Here is a 19,952-nt window from a genome sequence, read left to right as displayed (position 1 = left end):
CCTGCCTCTAAAAGATCTATTTCTAGATGGATAGTGTCATGTATCACGTTATCTTATCAACTGGCACATAAGCAGCTCCCGGACAAGCCGAGGGCTCATTCTACAAGAGGCAAAGCTGCTACGATAGCGATGCTTAAAAATGTACCTATTCAGGAAATTTGTAAAGCAACCGCATGGCGTTCGGTTCATACTTTCGCACGCCGTTACTGCCTTGATTCTGACACTTAAGCAGATGCTCAATTTGGACAAGCATCCTTGAGAAATTAGTTTGGGTGATATATGTTTTGGTAAAATGGTTTTTGATATGCTGGTATTCGTCCACAGGATATGGAGATGGGCTTGCTACTCTATTCAGTGCTTATTACTATTGATGAGTATCCCCTTGAAGAGAAGGATAAGTTACTTACCTGTAATCCTAGTTGTCTTCCAGGGGTATACTCCTCAAAGTCATAAGCAACCCTCCCCGGACGAATACCATGGCCATATATATGTATCTGTTACCCATGCTGTGATTAAACTGTTATCCACCGTCCAAAAGAACAGACCTAACTGTCACCTGTGGTGCATGATGGGAGCCTGGGGGTTCCTGGAGGTCTTAAAGGCACGGTGCCAGTTTTCCAATTGTTTCTATCTGCAGCCTCGCTAGGCTAATCTGCCTCTATGATCTTGCCTTTTTACCTTTGAAAATAAAGTTTGTGTGTTTCATAGCAAACTCAAAGCAGTTTTCTTTATATGTATCATAAGAATATTATGACTTATGTTTCTTTATATTTTCAAATGTAAAAGATTTGCAATGCAATTGTGGCAATTTTTGAGCCTAGTAACATGTTTTCATGGCTGCATATGTAGATATATGCATAATATATATATATATATATATATATATATATATATATATATATATATATATATATATATATATATATATATATATATATATATATATGTGTGTGTATGTATGTGTGTATATATATGTGTGTGTGTGTGTATGTATGTGTGTATATATATATGTGTGTGTGTATATATGTGTGTGTGTATATATGTGTGTGTGTATATATGTGTGTGTGTATATATGTGTGTGTGTATATATGTGTGTGGTGTGTGTGTGTGTATATATGTGTGGTTGTGTGTGTGTGTGTGTGTGTGTATATATATGTGTGGTGTGTGTGTATATATATGTGTGGTGTGTGTGTGTGTGTATATATGTGTGTGTGTATATATGTGTGTGTGTATATATGTGTGGTGTGTGTGTGTATATATGTGTGGTGTGTGTGTGTGTATATATGTGTGGTGTGTGTGTGTGTATATATGTGTGGTGTGTGTGTGTGTATATATATGTGTGGTGTGTGTGTGTATGTGTGTGTGTATATATGTATATGTATATATATATATATATATATATATATATACACACACACACATACATTATTTGCTTTGCTCCAGGGTCCCCGCACGAGGGCGGGCCTATTCAGTGCTTATGACTTTGAGTATACCCCTGGAAGAGAACTAGGATTACAGGTAAGTAACTCATCCTTCTTGCCAAACCGCAAGGGCAAATTGCTGATGCCTTGGGCTCAATTGTTTCTTTAGTTTCTTTAAATGGTGTATAGTGGAGATTGTTTTAGTGCTAATCTAGTAAACAAATGTCTGTCTGTAGCTTTGGAAGTTATTTCTTACTATGGTTCTCTGCATGCTAAGTATGATATCGCCATTCATGTCTGTATAGTTCAGTGGTCTTCAAACTTTTTTATGCTGCCCCCCCCCCCCCCCCCCTCCCCGTAAGAATTAAAGTTAATCGGGCCCCCTTAGATTTTTCACAATTATTCTATTAAACTGGCAGTGTTTAAATATGTCTCGACTTAAACACAAGATCTATTTAAACATACAGTTAAATTCTGTTACCATTTTTCCCAGCTAGGATATAAATGACAAAAGAAGCTAGTGATGGCCCATTACAGAGTGGCTTACTGCTGCAAATGTTTCCCCACTGCTTAAAACAAAGCGCTGCTATCAACCTAATTTTGGCCAGAGTCTTGCACTCCACCCAACCCCCCTCCCACCCCCCCCCGATCACTTGAGGCCCCCCATTGGGGGGGGGGGGAGGGCACCCCCAATTTTGAAGACCCCTGGTATAGTAGTATACTTGATGACTTGGATATTTTTTCAGGTTGAGCCTATTAGATAGCGAATGCTGGGTCTGTTTCAAGACGTTGTGGGCTTACCAAGAACATACATGGCCCTGGAGCCCGCCCATTGCTTACTATTGGTTGGCTTTCCTATAGCTCATTTGCCTGATTCATATTCATGGTCCTTCTTCTCAGTCTGGTTTGTCCCTTCCATGAGCATAGCCTCTTTCCTTCTCTTTTGATTGACTGACTTCTATGCTTCTACTGCTTGGTTTTCAAGCACTACTTTTTTTTCTTCAGGGTTAAGCATTCCATTGGAGTGCATGTGTTGTTCAACTATCTCTCTTGTGTACTTCTCTCCCCCTGCACTCCATGTTGTTGTCTCACCAGTGTGCCTCTCCCAACCCACCTCCATGTTGCACTCACCCTTGTGTGCTTTCCCCTGTTGCTTTTTCGGCGGTGTGCCGATCTCCCATTGTTGTTCTCTAACCTGTTGCTTTTTCGCCTTAACCGCCCTCCATATGCTTCCCCCACGCACCCTCCTACCCTCGACAGTTGATTCTACCCCCACCCACCATGTTGCTTCCCCCACCTGCGCCTTCCTCCCTTGCCCATTGCGACTCCTTCTCACCGCCACCCGCCATGTTGCTTCGTCACACCCGCTCCCTCCTCTTTCATCCATTGCTTCTCTTTCCCAGTGCTGCTTCCTCCCAAACACGCCCTCCGTGTTGCTTCACCCTCTGTTACTTCCACCAAACTCTCCTAACTCCCCCCCCCCCCCTCTTCCCAAAAAAGGTCTTTGGGCTACTTATAAAGTTTATTTTTTTATTGTTTTTTAACCATTCAAATTTGGTTAATAGAAAATAAATGCTTCTGCTGTTTTGTAGGTGCACACATGTAACGTACGCATGCCTACACTATGACTCCGCTGCTGCGTCACAGCTCCTTTTTCATTATGTCCTGTTTTTTAACCTTGGCATTGTCAATATTTCACAAAAGCGAGACCTGTTGGCTTTGCAAATGTTTGGTCTAGAATATGCGCTGTATCTGCTGCATTCGTGATTGTTTTCGCTGACCAACACAAAGGTTAAAATGGAGGTGTATGTAGGTCTCCTAAAAATAAAAAAATCTACTTTTTCTTTTTTTTTTTTATGCCAGAAAACAATAAAATCCACCAGTTGTACGTAAATGACTCAAGTAGAACTTTCACCACCATAGATTTGATATTTCCTCTTTGATTCAATATGCGAGGTCATATGCACTGCATTGCGGCGGTGGAAGTTATAGTTTTTTATTTTAGATCTATTTTTTGTGTAATTATTATAAGTCCTACGTATAGCTTCGTTTTTTATGTGTTTTTTTTGTTGTGTTTTTCTTTTTTGCGCAAAGTAATATATTACGATACATCTGTGGCCATCACCCCGCAGGAGGTCCAGCCCCGTGCTGGCCATGCGCCCTCCCCCCCCCCCCCCCCCCCCCCCCCCCAAAAGTATATATTCATGCCATACCGGAGGAAACTTTGCTGCTGTACTCTCTCTCGTCGACCGTGACCAGCGTATCACGGTCCAGTAATAATGTTCTTAACAATTTAGATACTCATCTTGCGAATTTGATGAACTTATTGAGATCTTGTGTACACTTGACGTCATGAAGATTTTTCAAAATGGGATTATGACATTGAGATAAGCATTCCTCGTTTATACTACTCTAATCATGAAGAAACTTTGATCGCTGGATGCAGTGCCCTGAAGAAGTCCTGTATCAGGACGAAACTCGTCGGCTGTGTTGTTTCTATCTCTACATTACAAGAATATGGAATAAAGAGATAGAATCAAGGAGCTTTCATCCGTTTATTGACTGGACTTGGACTTTACAACTGTTCCAATTGACTTTTTTGTTGTGGCGTGGTGCACCTGTGCTTTTGTTTAAAAAAAATTATTTTGGACTCTTGTGGTGGTCCCTATGGATCCATCCCAATAGGTTGATGGTATCCCTGCATTGTTCCTTACAATGTTTTTTAAAATTGTATTTATTTTTTAGCACTCTGTGACAGAGTCCCCAAATTCTGTAATGGCGACCACAACATTTCTCCTCCAGGACCAGCCAATCTGAATGCTTTATTTTAAATTTCAGTCCCACAGGACTACAGTTGCACTAGATATCGCTATTTTTTTATACCATTAATTTCTTTCGAACGGCTGAACACAATTGCACCAAATCACAAAAAGCTCGCTTTCTGAGTAAAGATCTAACTTTCTGCCAAAACTAGTGTAATGCTGTATAACTGCTTTCTGTATCGTTATTCAATTTTCTTTTATGGAACTTGCATGGTTATGGTGGGGTAGTGTTTTAGGACTCCACCCCGCTTTCTCAGCCCCTGCTTGAGTGAAGATTGTCCCCCTCTGGTGTGAAGATCAGTCAACAGCGCTGAAGTTATAAGCAGAACAAAAAAACACACTTCATATGGAATCTCTATCTTTTGTATAACTACGCAGTCAAGACTGCCACTGTGAGATATATATATATATAATCTCAACAGTTGGGCTCTTCATATCAAATTGGGCTCCTGTTTGAGTTTGCTTCTTTTAAATCATTGTAGCTCTAGCATTGGACATTTAATCAAACCCAACCACATAGGAGTAGCAATTACTAATTGTCTGTAGCACATCAAGAATTCTTATAATAAAATTGTTCTCCATAATTAGTACAGCCTTTGACTTTACTGTATAACACTGCAGTGCTCCCTCCACTGAACTATTCCTCATGCTCTTGCAAGTTTTAAGAATTGCCTTATTTGATTTCTGTTAATGATAAATTACGTTATTTTCATGTTGCCAGGATAACAGTCTGTAGAACAGTCTGTAAATCTTATTTCTTGGAAATTCTACGATGTCCGTTTTTCACCTTTCCCATAGCTTAGTACATATTGTTTTTCAGATTGCCTTTCCTGGCCCATTCCCATCACCTTTAACGTGCTGTAGTTTTATCTTTGTAAAACATTATAGGTATGCATTATCAGAGAACGCTTGGATGGGAGTTCCAAGTTCCTCTGTAATTTGGAACGTCTAGTTCTATTTTTCTCCGCTAGTGCACCCCGTGTCTATCTCAAAGCTTTTTTTCCCCACTTACATCTTGCTCAACTCTTACACATGCTAACTCTTACACATGCTAACTCTTACACATGCTGTGTTAGCTTTATATAGCAGCATTAGGCAGTTTGTACCTTTTTTGCGATCAATTACTCTAGCGTACAAAGTAAGCCACAAACCGTTTCTGTTGACTGCATTAAATCCAATCTGTATGTCAGTGAAGACCAAACATGGACAACCCTCTATAGTAGCAAATGGAGATTAATGATCTGGATTAGAATTTTCTTAGCTTGGGAACCATACAAGTTTTCCTAACACCCCCACGTGCCCACTGTAGAACTCTTTAATAAATGACCCATAGTTTGTTTGCTTGGCTCCTTAAAAGAGAAATTGAACGACCAAAACCCTTTTCCTATTTGTAAAGATTTTTTGTATCGCACATGACAAATCATAATGTAGCTAATCTTTTTTTTTTTCCCTGCTACTTATGAATGCGGTCATAGTAGTGGAAGTGTCTCCTTTGTGAGCACACTTTTTGGCTGGTTCATTTTACAAGACCTTATTAAAAATGTACTTTTTTTTCTTTTTAAATTTTGCTTGTTTGTTCTAGCTGAGCCCAATGCTTTTCGATTGTTTCATAAAATCCAGGCTTATTATTGGACTGCAAATATGCCCATTTACTATTCTATTAATTTGTGATATGGCAAATCGAGAATTGATTGTCTAGGCTTTGTTCAATGTGTTATGCTTTAGCAGATTCAGTTTATTGACCTTTTTGATGGTATTTTTCAGTGTTTTCCCAGAATCCTTCCAACGTAGCATCCATATCCCGCGTTGCTTTTATTTTTGTATAGCTATGCAGTTTTCCAGATCTTCAGCCAAAGTCTTTCATAAGTTGGTGTTGCAAACTCTACATAAATTAAATATAAAAACTTACTGCTCTTCACTTAACTTGAGCGGGCCCTGTGGCTGCTATTCTAGCTCTCCACTGGGATATCCTACATTTAGTACTTTTATGTAAATATTCTAGTCACCCTAGGAGGCAGTTTCTCCGACCCCTCTTTAAAGTTTAGGCAAGCCCGAGTGGTGCTCATGTACTTGCAACTCTTGCCCAACGGACATACCCTTTTTGTAGTCATAAACTATCTGTGGGCCGCCTCTTGATCAAGACAAGCAAGACCCGATTGGTCGTGGTGTGGACTTACTTTCCTTTATTTTGTTTTTAGCCGGATGTAATCATGAGTCTTTATTTTTAACTATTTATAGAATTGTAATGAATGTATTTTGTACCACGATTGTATCTTTTATGGCTGTGACCACGTCCGAATAAAGATTCATTTCATTTACTTACTAGATGAATGCCAAACGAAATATGGAAACGCAAATGCATGGCGGTACTGCACAAAAGTGTTCGATATGCTCACAGTAGCAGCTGTAAGTGAATTTTCCTTTATTCCATATTCTCAACAGACTTAGTGGGATTTTATTGAGCCCTTTCTCGCTGTAATGCACAGTGTTTTGCTAAGTCTGTTTGTTTGTTACTGTATTTTCTATTCTCTGTGGCACTTGTCTAGTCACACTTTATTGTACATTTATGCCACCTGGTATTAGTCAACACATTCTGTTTACTATTCAATTTGATTTGAAGTTGTTTTCCTTCTAAAGGTCTCTGAAACGTTTCTTCAATTTACCTTGGTACTTCACATTTGAAATTGACTTGGCCTCAGTCCCTGATGTACCTGTCCCCTTCTCAAGAAGCTGACCTGATGATGGGTGGACAAGTCTGCAAAAATTACTTGTGAAGTCCACAGTACCTTTTTAAAAGAAAGGGGTGCAGTTAGTATGTATCTGTTGACAGCAAACCCAAAGAGGATTTAAACTACGCTTAACCATTCCAGCTAAATGTGGGAAAAATGTGAAACAGCTGACTGGGTGTTGAAAAGCACGCCTATTTTAAACATTTGTTTTCTGTCTGTATTCTGCTAAATCAAGAACACATCTAAGAAAACCAAAGAATAGTGACAATCCTCTGTTGTGCCTTTTCTATGCCAAGTAAATTGATTACCCTCTATGTTGGTCTGCCCACACTAAGAAAATAGTGTAAAATGTTGGATATAGTATGTGGATTTCAGAAATAATTTGTTGCCACCTCACCACTACTGAAACTTGCCTACCACCAGCATCCTGTGTAATCTATATGGTTGTTTTAAAAATCACTATTCGAGTGTAGTGTATGCACTATAAATAACAATTGCATGTACCACATGTATTATAAGTGCACTTCAGGGCAGCAGCAATTTATTCAGTAAACCACTTTATTAGCATTTCTGTTAAAGGTATTCAGAGTATCAACTATATCTTTACAGTTGTTGGTTCTCACACTTCAAAACCACATGCATTATCTAGAAACCATCATGATTGGCATTCACACAACCTTTGGTGGCTCTAGGTACTGCTGCAACAAGGACACTTTTAAATTGGGCTCAAAGAAGTGCAAAAAAGAAAGACAAGGCAACAGGGTTTCTCTGTGTATGCACCCACGATCTTAATCAGTATACTTGTATCCCACAGGACTGCCCCCAACCCTTTTCCAATTTAGGGAACAGCAGAAAACTCACCTCATTTAAAGAACACAAAATCGCAACGCAATGACTGTCCACTCTTAGTCTAAGCACCCAGGTCCCATCCAAACTCTCACTGACTGCATTTTTGCCTTTGATTACATGCTGCCTATCAGCTAACTTCCCCCCCCCCCCCCACACACACACGTGTGTGTATCCGTGTGTGTATCCGTGTGTCTCCCCATCTCCAAACAACAAGTCCCCGTTCCAGAGCCCAGGACCCTTCAAGGCGGCCTCACGCAATGGGCATGGTGCAGCCCATCACTACACCACTGTAAACACACAAGTAGTGAGGCCCAATACTGCAACAGAGGTTTTATTTTCAAAGTCTGTCAGCGCCTGCTTCCATTTCGGCATACTAGCCTTGTTCACAGATGGAAGTAGCAAACACTCAGGTGCGCTTGGGCGCGCTTTTAATAGGGTTAGGTCACATGACTGTGTTCACTTTACTTCAAGTTCCACAGTGCATTGTGCCTGTTGGTGAAATAACTGATGTTATTTGCCTTGTCGGTAATTTCCATAAAGCACAAGCACTGATGTCCATGTGGTAAACTTTTAAAAGGCAGTCAGGTGAGTTTGGTAAAATACCACAGTGTTCTCATTTTCATTATGTGGGTCAGGCTCCGGAACGGGGACTTGTTGTTTGGAGTTAAATTGAGGAGCATGACCCACTTGTGCACCCAACCTATCAAGGTAAAGGCTAATCGAGCGAAAAGGGATGGCGCGAGGAAAAGATTCAGGCAGGATGATATCCTGCCATGATCGTGCTGCATAATGATGTTTTTTATTTTTAAGTCATAATGAGAACACTGGTATTTTACCAAACTCACCTGACTGCCAGCGAATTTATTTATTTTTTTAATTCTTTTTTCTAACTATAATGACCCTGTAACATTTGATTTTTTTTTTTAAAGTGAATTTCTATGGTTTTTTAAATAGTCACGTTTGCAGACTGGTTGAGAAAAGGGGCGAGGCCTCCGACCAGCTCTCAGGAATCCTGCTGTGTTGGACTTACTCGAGGGAACAGGAGGGGTTCTGGTCCCCCTAGAACCCTCTGCATCCAAGAGGACTTAATCACTCAACCAGCAGTGTGGCAGGAGGTGTGTTTGCAGAGTGGTGGATAAAGAGGCATGGTCTCCGAAGACCTCTCAGCAATTCCACTGTGTGAGACTTACTGGAGGTAACGAGGGCTTGTTGGCCCTTAACGACACTCTGCAACCAAGGGGACTAAATCCCCCAACCAGCAGTGCACCTGGGGACTCTTTTGCAGAGTGGTGGAGAAAGGGGGCATTGCCTTCGAAGTCCTCTTAGCAATCGCGCTGTTTGGGACTTATTGGAGGTAACAAGAGGGCTTGTTGGCCCCCAAGGACACTCTGCAGCCAAGGGTACTTCACCTCCCAACCAGTTGTACGCCAGGAGGTGCATTTGCAGAGTGGTGGTGAGAGAGTGGGGGGACTCAGGTGACTTGCCTGTCCCGCTTTATTTTAATTTTTTTAATGTATTCATTAAGGGAGATGAGGGCCACGTGGCCTCCCTCCCCGGCCCATTTTCAGCCCCGGGGAGCCTATCCCCGAGGCCCTTCCTTTTTTTTTTTTTTTTTTTTTTTATTTCTTTTTAATTAAAGGAGGTGAGCTGTGTGGCCCCCTCCTGGTCTGATTTCATCCCCTGGGGTCCGGCTCTCTTCTGGGTTCCCTGGTCCCACCCAGGGCACCCCGTTACTTTTGTCGAGGACTGCGGGAGGAGCCTGAAGGCCCCTGCGGTTGCTGCCGGTTCCACCCCTGCTGCTCGAGACTGTATTGCTTTTACACATAGGGATCTGCAAAACATGCCGCTCCCTCTATGTAAAAGCAATTGTGCTCTGCTTCTAGCAAGCGAAGCGGAGCACAGTTTGCTATGGCTTGGTGGGAGCTGTAAAGCTCCTGTCCAAGCCATAGCTGTGAGAAGATGGGTTTCTGTTGCAGTAAACCCCCCCATTTTTATTTTTTTTGTTGAAGACTACTGATGCTCTTTGACTTGATGTGCTCTGGGGCCCTGCCAATCAGGACCTGTTCTTTCCCCAAAACAAAACCCCCAATTGGCATCTCTGGCCTCATGTCAGCCCCTGGTAAATGGTACCATGCGTACCCAGGGCACTGTGACCAGAGAAGGCCCCTAAGGACTGAAGCACTTATTGTGCCACCCTTAGATGCCACGTACCCTGACACACACACACACTGCCTTTGCAGACTGAGTGTCTGGGTGCAGAACAAAACAAAGGGTCGACATGGCATACATCCCTGTGTGCCATGCCCACAAACCACTGCCCTGGCATACATCAGTCACCCCTCTAGCCGGGTGCATGAGCCCTGTACCCCTACAGTGCCCAGGTCCATTCCTGGGCCCTGTAAGTGCAGTGCTGCCATTAAGAGTATATGGTCCTGGGAGGTTGTCATTGCGAACTCCACAGCACCATAATGGCTGCACTGAAGCCTGGGAAGTTTGGTATCAAACTTATCAGCACATTAAACCCATACTGATGCCAGTGTGGGATTTAATTTCAAATGCACAACAGAGGGCATCTTAGAGATGCCCCCTGAAACTCGACCAAATCCCAGTGATCTGCCTGAGTGGCTGCGCAGGCTGCCACCACCAGACATGTTTCTGGACCCCTGGGTTGAGAGCTTGCTGCTCTCGGGTGCCAGAAACAATGCACATCCTGGGACGAGGTGCCAAACCTCCTCCCCCAGGATGTGCAGGGTTTACGAAGGAGAAGCTTCAAAGGCATGCCGCCTTTGTGAGCTTCTCCAGACCACTTGCTGTACTCAGCAACTGGTCCCCACTGGTTCTACCCCCCACTTTGGGCGGGAGACCCGGCGGAAAAAACAAGTGAGGAAGAGAGGTGTGCCCACCTCTGCCAACTCCACCCCTAAGGTGTGGGAGGCGAGGTGAAGCACAACCTCGAGTCCCCGCCATCTTGAGGATGGGGGGACCCAGCCAACCAGGAACAGGCTCCTGCCCCCCTGCCACTGGAGAGTGGCAGAATAGGGGGTGTACCCACCCCAGGGAAGGGACCCATTGGTCCCTACGCTTTACCTACCTGTAACGCCCTAAATTTAGTATTTAGGGGCACCCTGAACCTTCCTTCCTCAGATCCAGCAACCACAAGAAAAGGACGAAGAGCCGTGCAGAGCGAACAAGAGAACGAGGCCCACTGACTTTGCCCCTGCCCTACAGGCCTGTCTACCCTCGAACTTGCTCCTGCAAAACCCCGGCGTGTCCAGCGGCCAGTAACCTCAAAAACCCCGGAGGACCTGCCTGCATTCGCTTTCCAAGCTGTTTCTCCCGTGAACACCGGACGTGTTTGAATTGCAGCTTCTGGTGCCAGCCAGGACCCGCGCAACCAGCACACTGCACCCGCCGAGCCCGGCCCGTGTTTGAGTGAACAAACACCCCGTGGAGGTCCCCCCGGCGATCCTGACCCGAGATCCGTTGACCCCTGACCTACCTCAAGCCTCCAGACTATTCCTGCAGCCCTCAATCCAGGAGAACACGCGCCTAGAGTTCAGTTCTTGAGTGTGTGAGATCATTTGCTGACTGAGTGTGTACATCAAATGCTTTACACTGTCCTCCTATACTGCCTTACTGCTCGACCAAGCTACCACTTTAGAGAGTAAGGTTATATCAAAGTTTAACCTCTGCCAAACCTTTGGAGACCCTTGTACTCTATACACATTGTATCTCACTTTGGTGCAGTATATACAGAGCCAGTTTCTTACAATAGCAAATAGCTATGTCATAGGGGTGGGCACCCTGAGACATAGCAGGAGCCAGCCCTGGGGGGTGGCGGTCCCTAGGGCCATGTATGGCCCCAGGAGTGAGGCTATGCGGCCACCCCTCCTTTCTTACAATTTGCCTCAGGAGGTGGTAGTCCCCAGGGCTGTGAGGTTGGGGGGGTTAACACGTCCCCGGAATTTAAATTTGACAAAAGCACATGCGAGGTGTCGGTCCCTGAGGCTGCGGGGGGGGGGGGAGGGGTCCGTCCAGTCCCATCCTGCATTAATTTAAATGAAGGCCCCAAGGAGGTGGTGGTCCCCGGAGCTAGGTGGGTGGTCCTAGAGACCCCCCAATTTATAATTAAATCATTCTCGGGGAGGTGGTGGTCCCTGGGACATCAGTAAGCCCCAGGAAGGGGGCCCCCGGTGCCAATCCACACCTCCTTTATTAAAATACCCCCGAGACCTGGGCCAACCAGGGGCCGATTTAGTAATGAAGTGTAGTAGACCGCACTTCATTTTATCTCCTCAATTTCGCCGCGGATCCACGTGCAAATTTGCGACAAAATAGAATTAAAAAAAAATGCTTTTAACCCGCGTATGGGGGGGGGGGTGGGGTTGTCGGGGTTTTCCTACCCTGCCTCGTGTTTTTTGTTTTTTTAAGGTTTTTTTTGTGAGAGTCTGCTTCAAGCTGAGTCCCAAGATGGCTGCCAACACTTCCTGGTTAGTGTTGGCAGCCAATCATATTTCAGCACGGGGACTGTGGATCCGAGAGTCCATTGCAAGGATCCGCGTTGCCAGAGATCTCTATTTTTTAACCTTAAATATCTCTAATACTACTGAATGAATTTACAGCATATCACAAAAAGCATGCTTTCTGGACCAACATCTTGCTTTGTGCAACATTTGGTGTAATTTCGTTTAGCGGTTCGGGCTGTAGTTGTGTTCAAAAACCCTATTGGGAAAATGCATGGGGAAAATTCATTTTGAGACCCCTCCCTTTTTTTCTCAGCCCCCGTTTGATGGATCACACCAGAACTTTCAACATAACAGCTGAACCGACTAAAGTAAAAGTTTTGAAAATGTTGTGAAGATTCCTCAAGCGGCGCTAAAGTTGTTGGCAAAACAAGAATGCTCTTCCTATGGAAGATAGGTCCTCCCTATAACTACCTACTAGCTTCTGCCAGGTCTATCTATCTATCCTGTTGGAGGCTACTAACTAGCATGTACAAGAGAAAAAAAAAGTTTCAGTCTGAAATGAATTACTCCTACTTGGTCTGTTATCAATCTGCTATAACGTTATACTTTCTTTAGTTAATAGATGAGCAGATACTGTGTGTGCACGGAGGTTTATCACCAGACATCAAGACGCTCGACCAGATCCGAACGATTGAGCGCAATCAAGAAATTCCTCACAAAGGAGCATTTTGTGACCTTGTGTGGTCTGATCCTGAGGATGTTGATACCTGGGCAATAAGTCCAAGAGGTGCCGGCTGGTTGTTTGGCGCAAAGGTCACGAATGAGGTAATTTGCAATAATAATAATAATACTTCAACTTCTAATTTGTTAGGGTTTGATGCCGAACACTAGTGTTTTCATCATTTCAACCAGCGTATCTATCAAAGTATTATGTAGTAGTAGCATTCTTAGTTTTCGTTATTTCACAGTGTGAATAATAAAAGCATTTTCTGTAATTAAGCAATGAGTTCTTCTGGTCACTTGAGTTCTGTCCTGAATAATTCTTTGAAAATACTAAACTGAACTGACTGGGAATTCTTTCGTGCAAGTAGAATGAAAGGAATGTAATCCTTATAAAATATTGTACTTTATTTATGGTAGAAAATGGGTTCGCATTAATATACTTACTATATTATAGACTATTTGTAACCTGAATCTACAAACTATCACTGTGAGACTCTAATTAGAAAGATTGATTGTGTGGAGGAAAAATAAATATTTTGTTTGAGGCTTGTGTGCTGTAGATACACATGCTTTGCATACTCCTGTCATCTAGTGTTTGGTCCGGATGTTTGCGAAATGTTTTTCTTCGAAGAAGTCTTTTCCAGTCACGAGGTGAGGTGCCTCCTCCTTTCGGTGATAGTGCGCATGTGTATCGACTCTATTAGATTGTTTTCTTTTCGCCATCTGGTTCAGACGTGAATTGCTGTGCTCCGGTTTGAAACCATCCCTTGGGTTCCCCTTGGTGCGCAATCCACTATACCCACGACTGTATTGTTATCGTACTCATTACCCTATTCTCCGCGTATCGAATCAATCGGGGAAGCTCTCCATCTTCGGTCGAAAACATCGTGGCCGGCCTTCAGGCCTAACTGCGTCGGTCCAGCCTTCTGCCAAAGGAACGGACTCCGTTTCAATTTTGTCCTCGGTTCTACTTCAAGTACCCTTGCACCGACCTACATAAATTCTGTAACTTGTTCCTCTCACCAGAGCACAAGGAAGAAGATTGCGAGCCTTGTCGGTCGTTCCGATCGAAAAAGACTCTGCGGTATTGTCTGGCTCAACGAAGAGAAATGAAGCGACAAAGCATCTAACAAACTCCGGATATCTTCGGAGAAGAATCCGATCATGAAGAGGTCGAAGCGTCGGCAGCGGAAGAGAAAGAAGCCTTTTCTTTCCCAGAATCGGATTCCGAGCCAGAGATAGAGCTGGAGTCTGAAGATGTGCCACCGGTACAGGAGGGTGAGTACTAAAGACCCTTTACCTCACAAACTCCCTTCCACCAACCATAAGGCTTCAGCACCACCTCTGCCTTCGGGCCCTGGTCGGCACCAAGACAATGTTTCTGATGCCCCAGCCTCTGGCCCGGCACCGAAACAACCAGTCCAGCCTTCTAACTCTGGATCGAGTCGACAAAAACCGCCTTCAGAACCGAAACCTTCCGCCCTGAAAGGCAAATCTGGTTCGGAACCGAAACCTTCAGCCGAAATTGGAAAGAGGGCCTACCAGAGCCTCCGGAACCGATCCTGGACCTTATGAAAGAGAAATTAGACCCTAAGCAGAATAAAATCTACATCAATCCAGATACTGGACATATTTTGGCAAAACGTCCTTCCAAAAGAAAAGCTGGTTCAGAAGACACTACTTATAAAATTCCTCTTAAGAAAAAGGACATAGCTACAAGCCCGTTCTTCCTAATCCCCTCCACCTCCGCCATCTTCACCACTACCACAATTGCCAGGCTCATATCCTCTACGCATAACGCCTCGGGGGTCTGCTCATACACAGCCTTCTATACGGGATGATGATGATAATAGTCATTTACCAGTAAATCCATGGAATGACTATAATATTGATCCACCCGTGGATAATGATCCAGATTTATACCCTGTGAAGCCATCACCTCCAGACGATAGTGGAGCTGATTGCAAGAGCAGCAGCTTATCATGGGGTTACATTTTACAAAGAGCCTCTGGAAGAAGACTTTTTATTTGAGACGCTAGGGTTTGCACAGAGTACAAGTCAGAGTCTTCCTATGTTAAAGGGCATGATGAGACCTGCTGATGAAATATTTAAGGACCCCATTTTGTGCCTGCATTCTAACACCAAGGGTTGACAAAAAATACAAACCCCATCATCTGATCCCATTTTTATTAAGGGACAGTTGCCTTTAGACTTACTAGTAGTCTCTAATGCTCGTAAGAGAGCAAACTCTGGCCTCTACAGATGCCCCCCCGGTTCCCAGACAAAGATCGATGCAACAGGTTAAAGGGTGGCTGCCCAAGCCACTAACCACTGGCATATTGCTACTAGCTAGGTATAACAGGGCACACTGGGATGAGATGGAAGACCTACTTCAATATCTCCCAGAAGAGCACAAGAAGAAAGCACAGGATTTAGTACAAGAAGGCAAACCAATATCCAATTCCTCCATTTGATGTGCTTTAGATGCTGCTGACACTGCAACAAGGGGAATTAACACCAGCATTCTCCTAAGACGACATGCTTGGCTTAGAATTTTAGGTTTTAAACTGGAGGTTCAGCAGTCTATTTTAAATATCCCTTTTAATAAACATCTCTTTGGACCTCAAGTAGACGAGGCCCTAGAAAAAATGAAAAAGGACACAAACGTGGCGAAGTCCATGGGAGTGCTTCAGTCCCCGTCAACCAGAGGCTCCTTTCGCCGCTCATTTTATAGAGGCGGGTCAAAAGTACATTCTCAGTCCCTAATGCTTCTTCCTGTAAATCAAACACACAACCCTCTCCCTGTAGAGGTTTCTATAGAGGAGGATACAGACAAAACAATTTCAAGGGTAAGAGCCAGCCAACGCATAACTCCCCTTCCCCCAATATGCAGTGACTTGCCTACATTTCCCCCAATCATTTAACAACTGTCGGGGGAAGACTGCAACAATTATTTTTTTCCCATTTGGCAAACCATCACATCAGACAAATGGGTACTAGATATTATCCATCATGGTTATTGCCTGGAACTCACCAGCAATCCTCCTGATTTTCCACCTTGCACTCACAAACTCTCATCAGAGCACCTACAGCTCCTCAAACAAGAGGTACAAGCTCTTTTAACAAATGGAGCCATAGAACCAGTTCATTACAGTACCAAGGTTCAGGGGTTTACTCTCTGTACTTCTAATCCCCCATAAAGGACGGCTCCATAGGACCAATTCTGGACCTAAGGATGTTAAACCTCTACAGAACATTTCCATATGGTTACACTTTAACAAGTGCTTCCACTTCTACAGCTAGGCGGTTTTATGTCCACACTAGACTTGAATGACCCTTACTTTCACATTCCAGTTCACCCAGCACATCGCAAATATCTCAGATTTGTGATAGAAGGAAAACACGATCAGTTCAAAGTACTCCAGTTCGGAGTAACTACTGCTCCCAGAGTGTTCACAAAATGTCTAGCATTCATGGCAGCTCATCTCGGAAGACAATAGATTCATCTCTTCCCATATTAGACAATTGGCTCATCAAAGCCAGCACACACAAAGTGTTTACAACACACTCCGACTACAATAGACCTACTCCACCAATTGAGTTTTACGGTCAATACGCAAAAGTCTCATCTTCAGCTTTCGCACATGCAGTCCTATCTGGGAGCGACTCTAAACACGCACACTTGCCTCTCCTAATCCAGCCAGAATTCGAAATATTCAAACTCTGTTACTACAGTTCCACACCAACCAAATCTTAGTAGTCAGGACTTTCATGCAACTGTTGGGAATGACTGCATCATGCTTTGCAATAGTGCCTCATGCAAGATTACGATTGCGTCCCCTACAAGAAAGCTTAGCACGTCCGTGCAATCCGTCTCGGGGTCAATTAACAGATCTAGTGTTGGTAGACAGCCACACTCCTCGCTCTCTGCAGTGGTGGAACACACAAAACTTATCAAAAGGGTGGCCCTTCATCGACCCTGTTCCACAGATTGTGCTAACAGACACATCTCTCACAGGTTAAGGTGCCCATCTCCACAATTTGACAATCCAGGTCCATGGCACAACAAGCACAGAGGTCTTCACATCCACTATCTAGAGCTTCTGGCTATGTATCCAGCACTGAAAGCTTTTCTGTCTCTCCTCATAGGGAAAGTTGTATTAGTCCGCACAGACAATATGACGGCTATGTACAATGTACAAAAACAGGGGGGGGGGGGGGGGCACACTGTCTGCAACTGTCACACCTCTCTCAGACCATTTGGCGTGGGGCAATCCGGCAGAGCACCTCCCAGGAGTGAACAATCAGATTGCCGACCTCCTCAGCAGGATGCGGCAACAAATACACGAGTGGGAACTTCATCCCCAAGTTCTCCTTCCATAGTTTAAAAAATGGGGATTACATCAAATAGATCTGTTCGCCACAGTGGACAACTCAAAATGCCCAAACTTCGCCACCAGTTCTCCACACCCTCTATCCAAAGGCAATGCCCTGTGGATGAATTGGTCATAAATATTTGTCTACGCTTTTCCGTCTCAACCTCTCCTTCCATTTCTGGTTCGGAAGCTCAGGCAAACCTCACTCACCCTAATCTTAGTGGCTCCCACATGGGCCCGTCAACTGTGGTTCACCACACTCTTGGAACTATCAGTGGTTCCACGTCAAAAGCTACATCTCATTTCCAGCCTTCTCACTCTGAACCATGGAGAAATCAGACACTCAAATCCCAAGGAACTTAATCTAACGATTTGGCTCCTGGAGTCCTAGAGTTTGGATACTTAAATTTGCCACCAGATTGTATGACTATTCTAAAAGAAGCCAGAAAGCCTACCACCAGAGCATGTTATGCAGCAAAATGGAAAAGATATGTTGTATATTGTAACAACAACAATATTGATCCGCTAGATGCCTCTATCCAAAATATTATTTGTTACCTTTTGCATCTACAGCTAGCTGGTCTAGCTTACTTATCCGTTTGATTGCACGTTGCGTTAGTAGACGCATATTTGCAAGATATACCACATTTATCTTAGTTCAAAGTTCCAGTAATTGAAGCCTTTATGGAGAGCCTTAAAAGTATAATGCCACTCAGAGTACCTCCTGCACCACTTTGGAATCTGAACATTGTGCTTGCAAGACTCATGGGTTCATTTTTTGAGCCATTACACGATTGTCCATTACAGTTTCTTTCTTGGAAGGTTGCCTTCCTCATTGCTATCACTTCATTAAGGAGAGCTGGTGAGCTACAAGCGGTAACCTTAGAAGAACCCTTCTTTCATCTTCATAAAGATAGAGTAGTTCTTCGCACCAACCCAGATTTCCTTCCAAAAGTGGTTTCTGCTTTTCATATTAACCAATCAGTAGAGTTACCTGTGTTCTTCCCTCAACCTGATTCAGTAGTAGAAAGAGCTCTTCACACACTTGATGTCAGAAGAGCGTTATTGTACTATGTTGAAAAGACAAAACAATTCGTAAGACAAAGCAACTATTTTTTGCATTTGCTACACCTCACAAAGGCAATCCTATCTCCAAATATGGTATTTCAAGATGGATTGTTAAATGCAGTCAAACTTGCTATGCTAAAGCTAAAGGAACTTTATTTATACCTCCTAGAGCACATTCCACTATTAAAATAGGAGCATCTATGGCCTTTTTAGGTAACATTCCTATAGCTGACATTTTGTAAGGCAGCAACATGGTCCACCCCACACACATTTACTTAACACTGTTGTGTTGATGTGTTAGCACGTCAACAAGCCAATGTAGGGCAAGCAGTGCTAAAGACACTTTTTCAAACAGCAACACCTACCGGTTAAAAACCGCTTTGGGAGAATACTGTTATATAGTCTATGCAAAGCATGTGTATCTACAGCACACATGCCTCGAACGGATTAGGTTACTTACCCAGTTAAGCATCTGTTCTTGGAATGTAGAGCTGTAGATTCACATGCGCCCTCCCACCTCCCCGGGCACCTGTAGTTATTGCAGTTCTCATTATTTACATTACATACTCGTGTACATCTCTGTACTACTCTCACTTACTCCATTCGCACCCTCTTTGTGGATAAACAATCTAACAATGGAGTTGATGCCTATACGCACTATCACCGAAAGAAGGAGTCACCTTACCTCGTGACCGGATAAGACTTCTTCGAAGAAAAACAACTTGCAAACATCCAGACCCAACACTAGATGGCAGGAGTATGCAAAGCATGTGAATCTACAGCTCTACATGCCAAGAACAGATGATTACTGGGTAAGTAACATAATCCTTCTGTTGGAGGCTAGGTGGTAGGCTTGCTTTACAATGGTTTTCCACAGTGTGTTCCATAGAGAAGTCCTTAGTTTCCCAAAACTGCATTATATTTGGTGCCATAGCTTATTTCAGGACTGTACTATGGTTTGTAAGGATGGGTACTGGAAGGACGTGGGGGGGTGTCTAACTTCATTTTTGTTGTAATGCCTGGCCTATGTGAGAGGCACAGTGTCTGCATATTTAAAGGAAGATTTTTTTTAAGCACCTGAAGAAGCAAGGTCATTATATTCTTATTGCAGCTTCTTTGTTCAGCACTTTACAAAAATTTGAAAATCCTACATGAAGAACTTGTAACATGTATCTTGTACAGTGTATGGCACATTTTGAGGACTGTTTCATCCATGGGTAGTGTGCATAAAACATGGCTTCATGAAGGCCGTCTTAAAAAATATATATATATATTTATAATGGCAGGTATTTGCGTGTATGGGTCGGGGCTGGGGGATGTGGTGAGTGGGTTCCACTTCCAGAATAATTTATTTTGTGTGTATTTCAAAACAAAATCCAAGAGCGCTTCATAGTCAACAGGGTACATTAACTCGTTGCCTAGATTTTAAGAACTAACAATTCCATATTTGTACTAGTAATTACCGTTCCAATGGCAATCTAACAGTCTTTTGCAATGA

General features: G+C 43.5%; 1 protein-coding gene across 1 annotated transcript in view; it reads left to right on the top strand.

Moving 5' to 3' along the window:
• Nucleotides 1-19,952, top strand: part of PPP6C (protein phosphatase 6 catalytic subunit) — a 128,485-nt gene that overhangs the window by 94,065 nt on the left and 14,468 nt on the right. Inside the window, exons 5-6 of the mRNA XM_085613783.1 lie at nucleotides 6,570-6,649; nucleotides 12,903-13,112. Of these exons, the coding sequence (XP_085469909.1) occupies nucleotides 6,570-6,649; nucleotides 12,903-13,112 (290 nt within the window). The remainder of the gene's footprint in view (nucleotides 1-6,569; nucleotides 6,650-12,902; nucleotides 13,113-19,952) is intronic.

This window comes from Triturus cristatus, chromosome 1_2 (assembly GCF_964204655.1).
Source record: "Triturus cristatus chromosome 1_2, aTriCri1.1, whole genome shotgun sequence".
Taxonomy (NCBI): domain Eukaryota; kingdom Metazoa; phylum Chordata; class Amphibia; order Caudata; family Salamandridae; genus Triturus; species Triturus cristatus.
The sequence above is the reverse complement of the archived record's forward strand: the minus strand, read 5'-3'. Positions and strand labels throughout refer to the sequence as shown.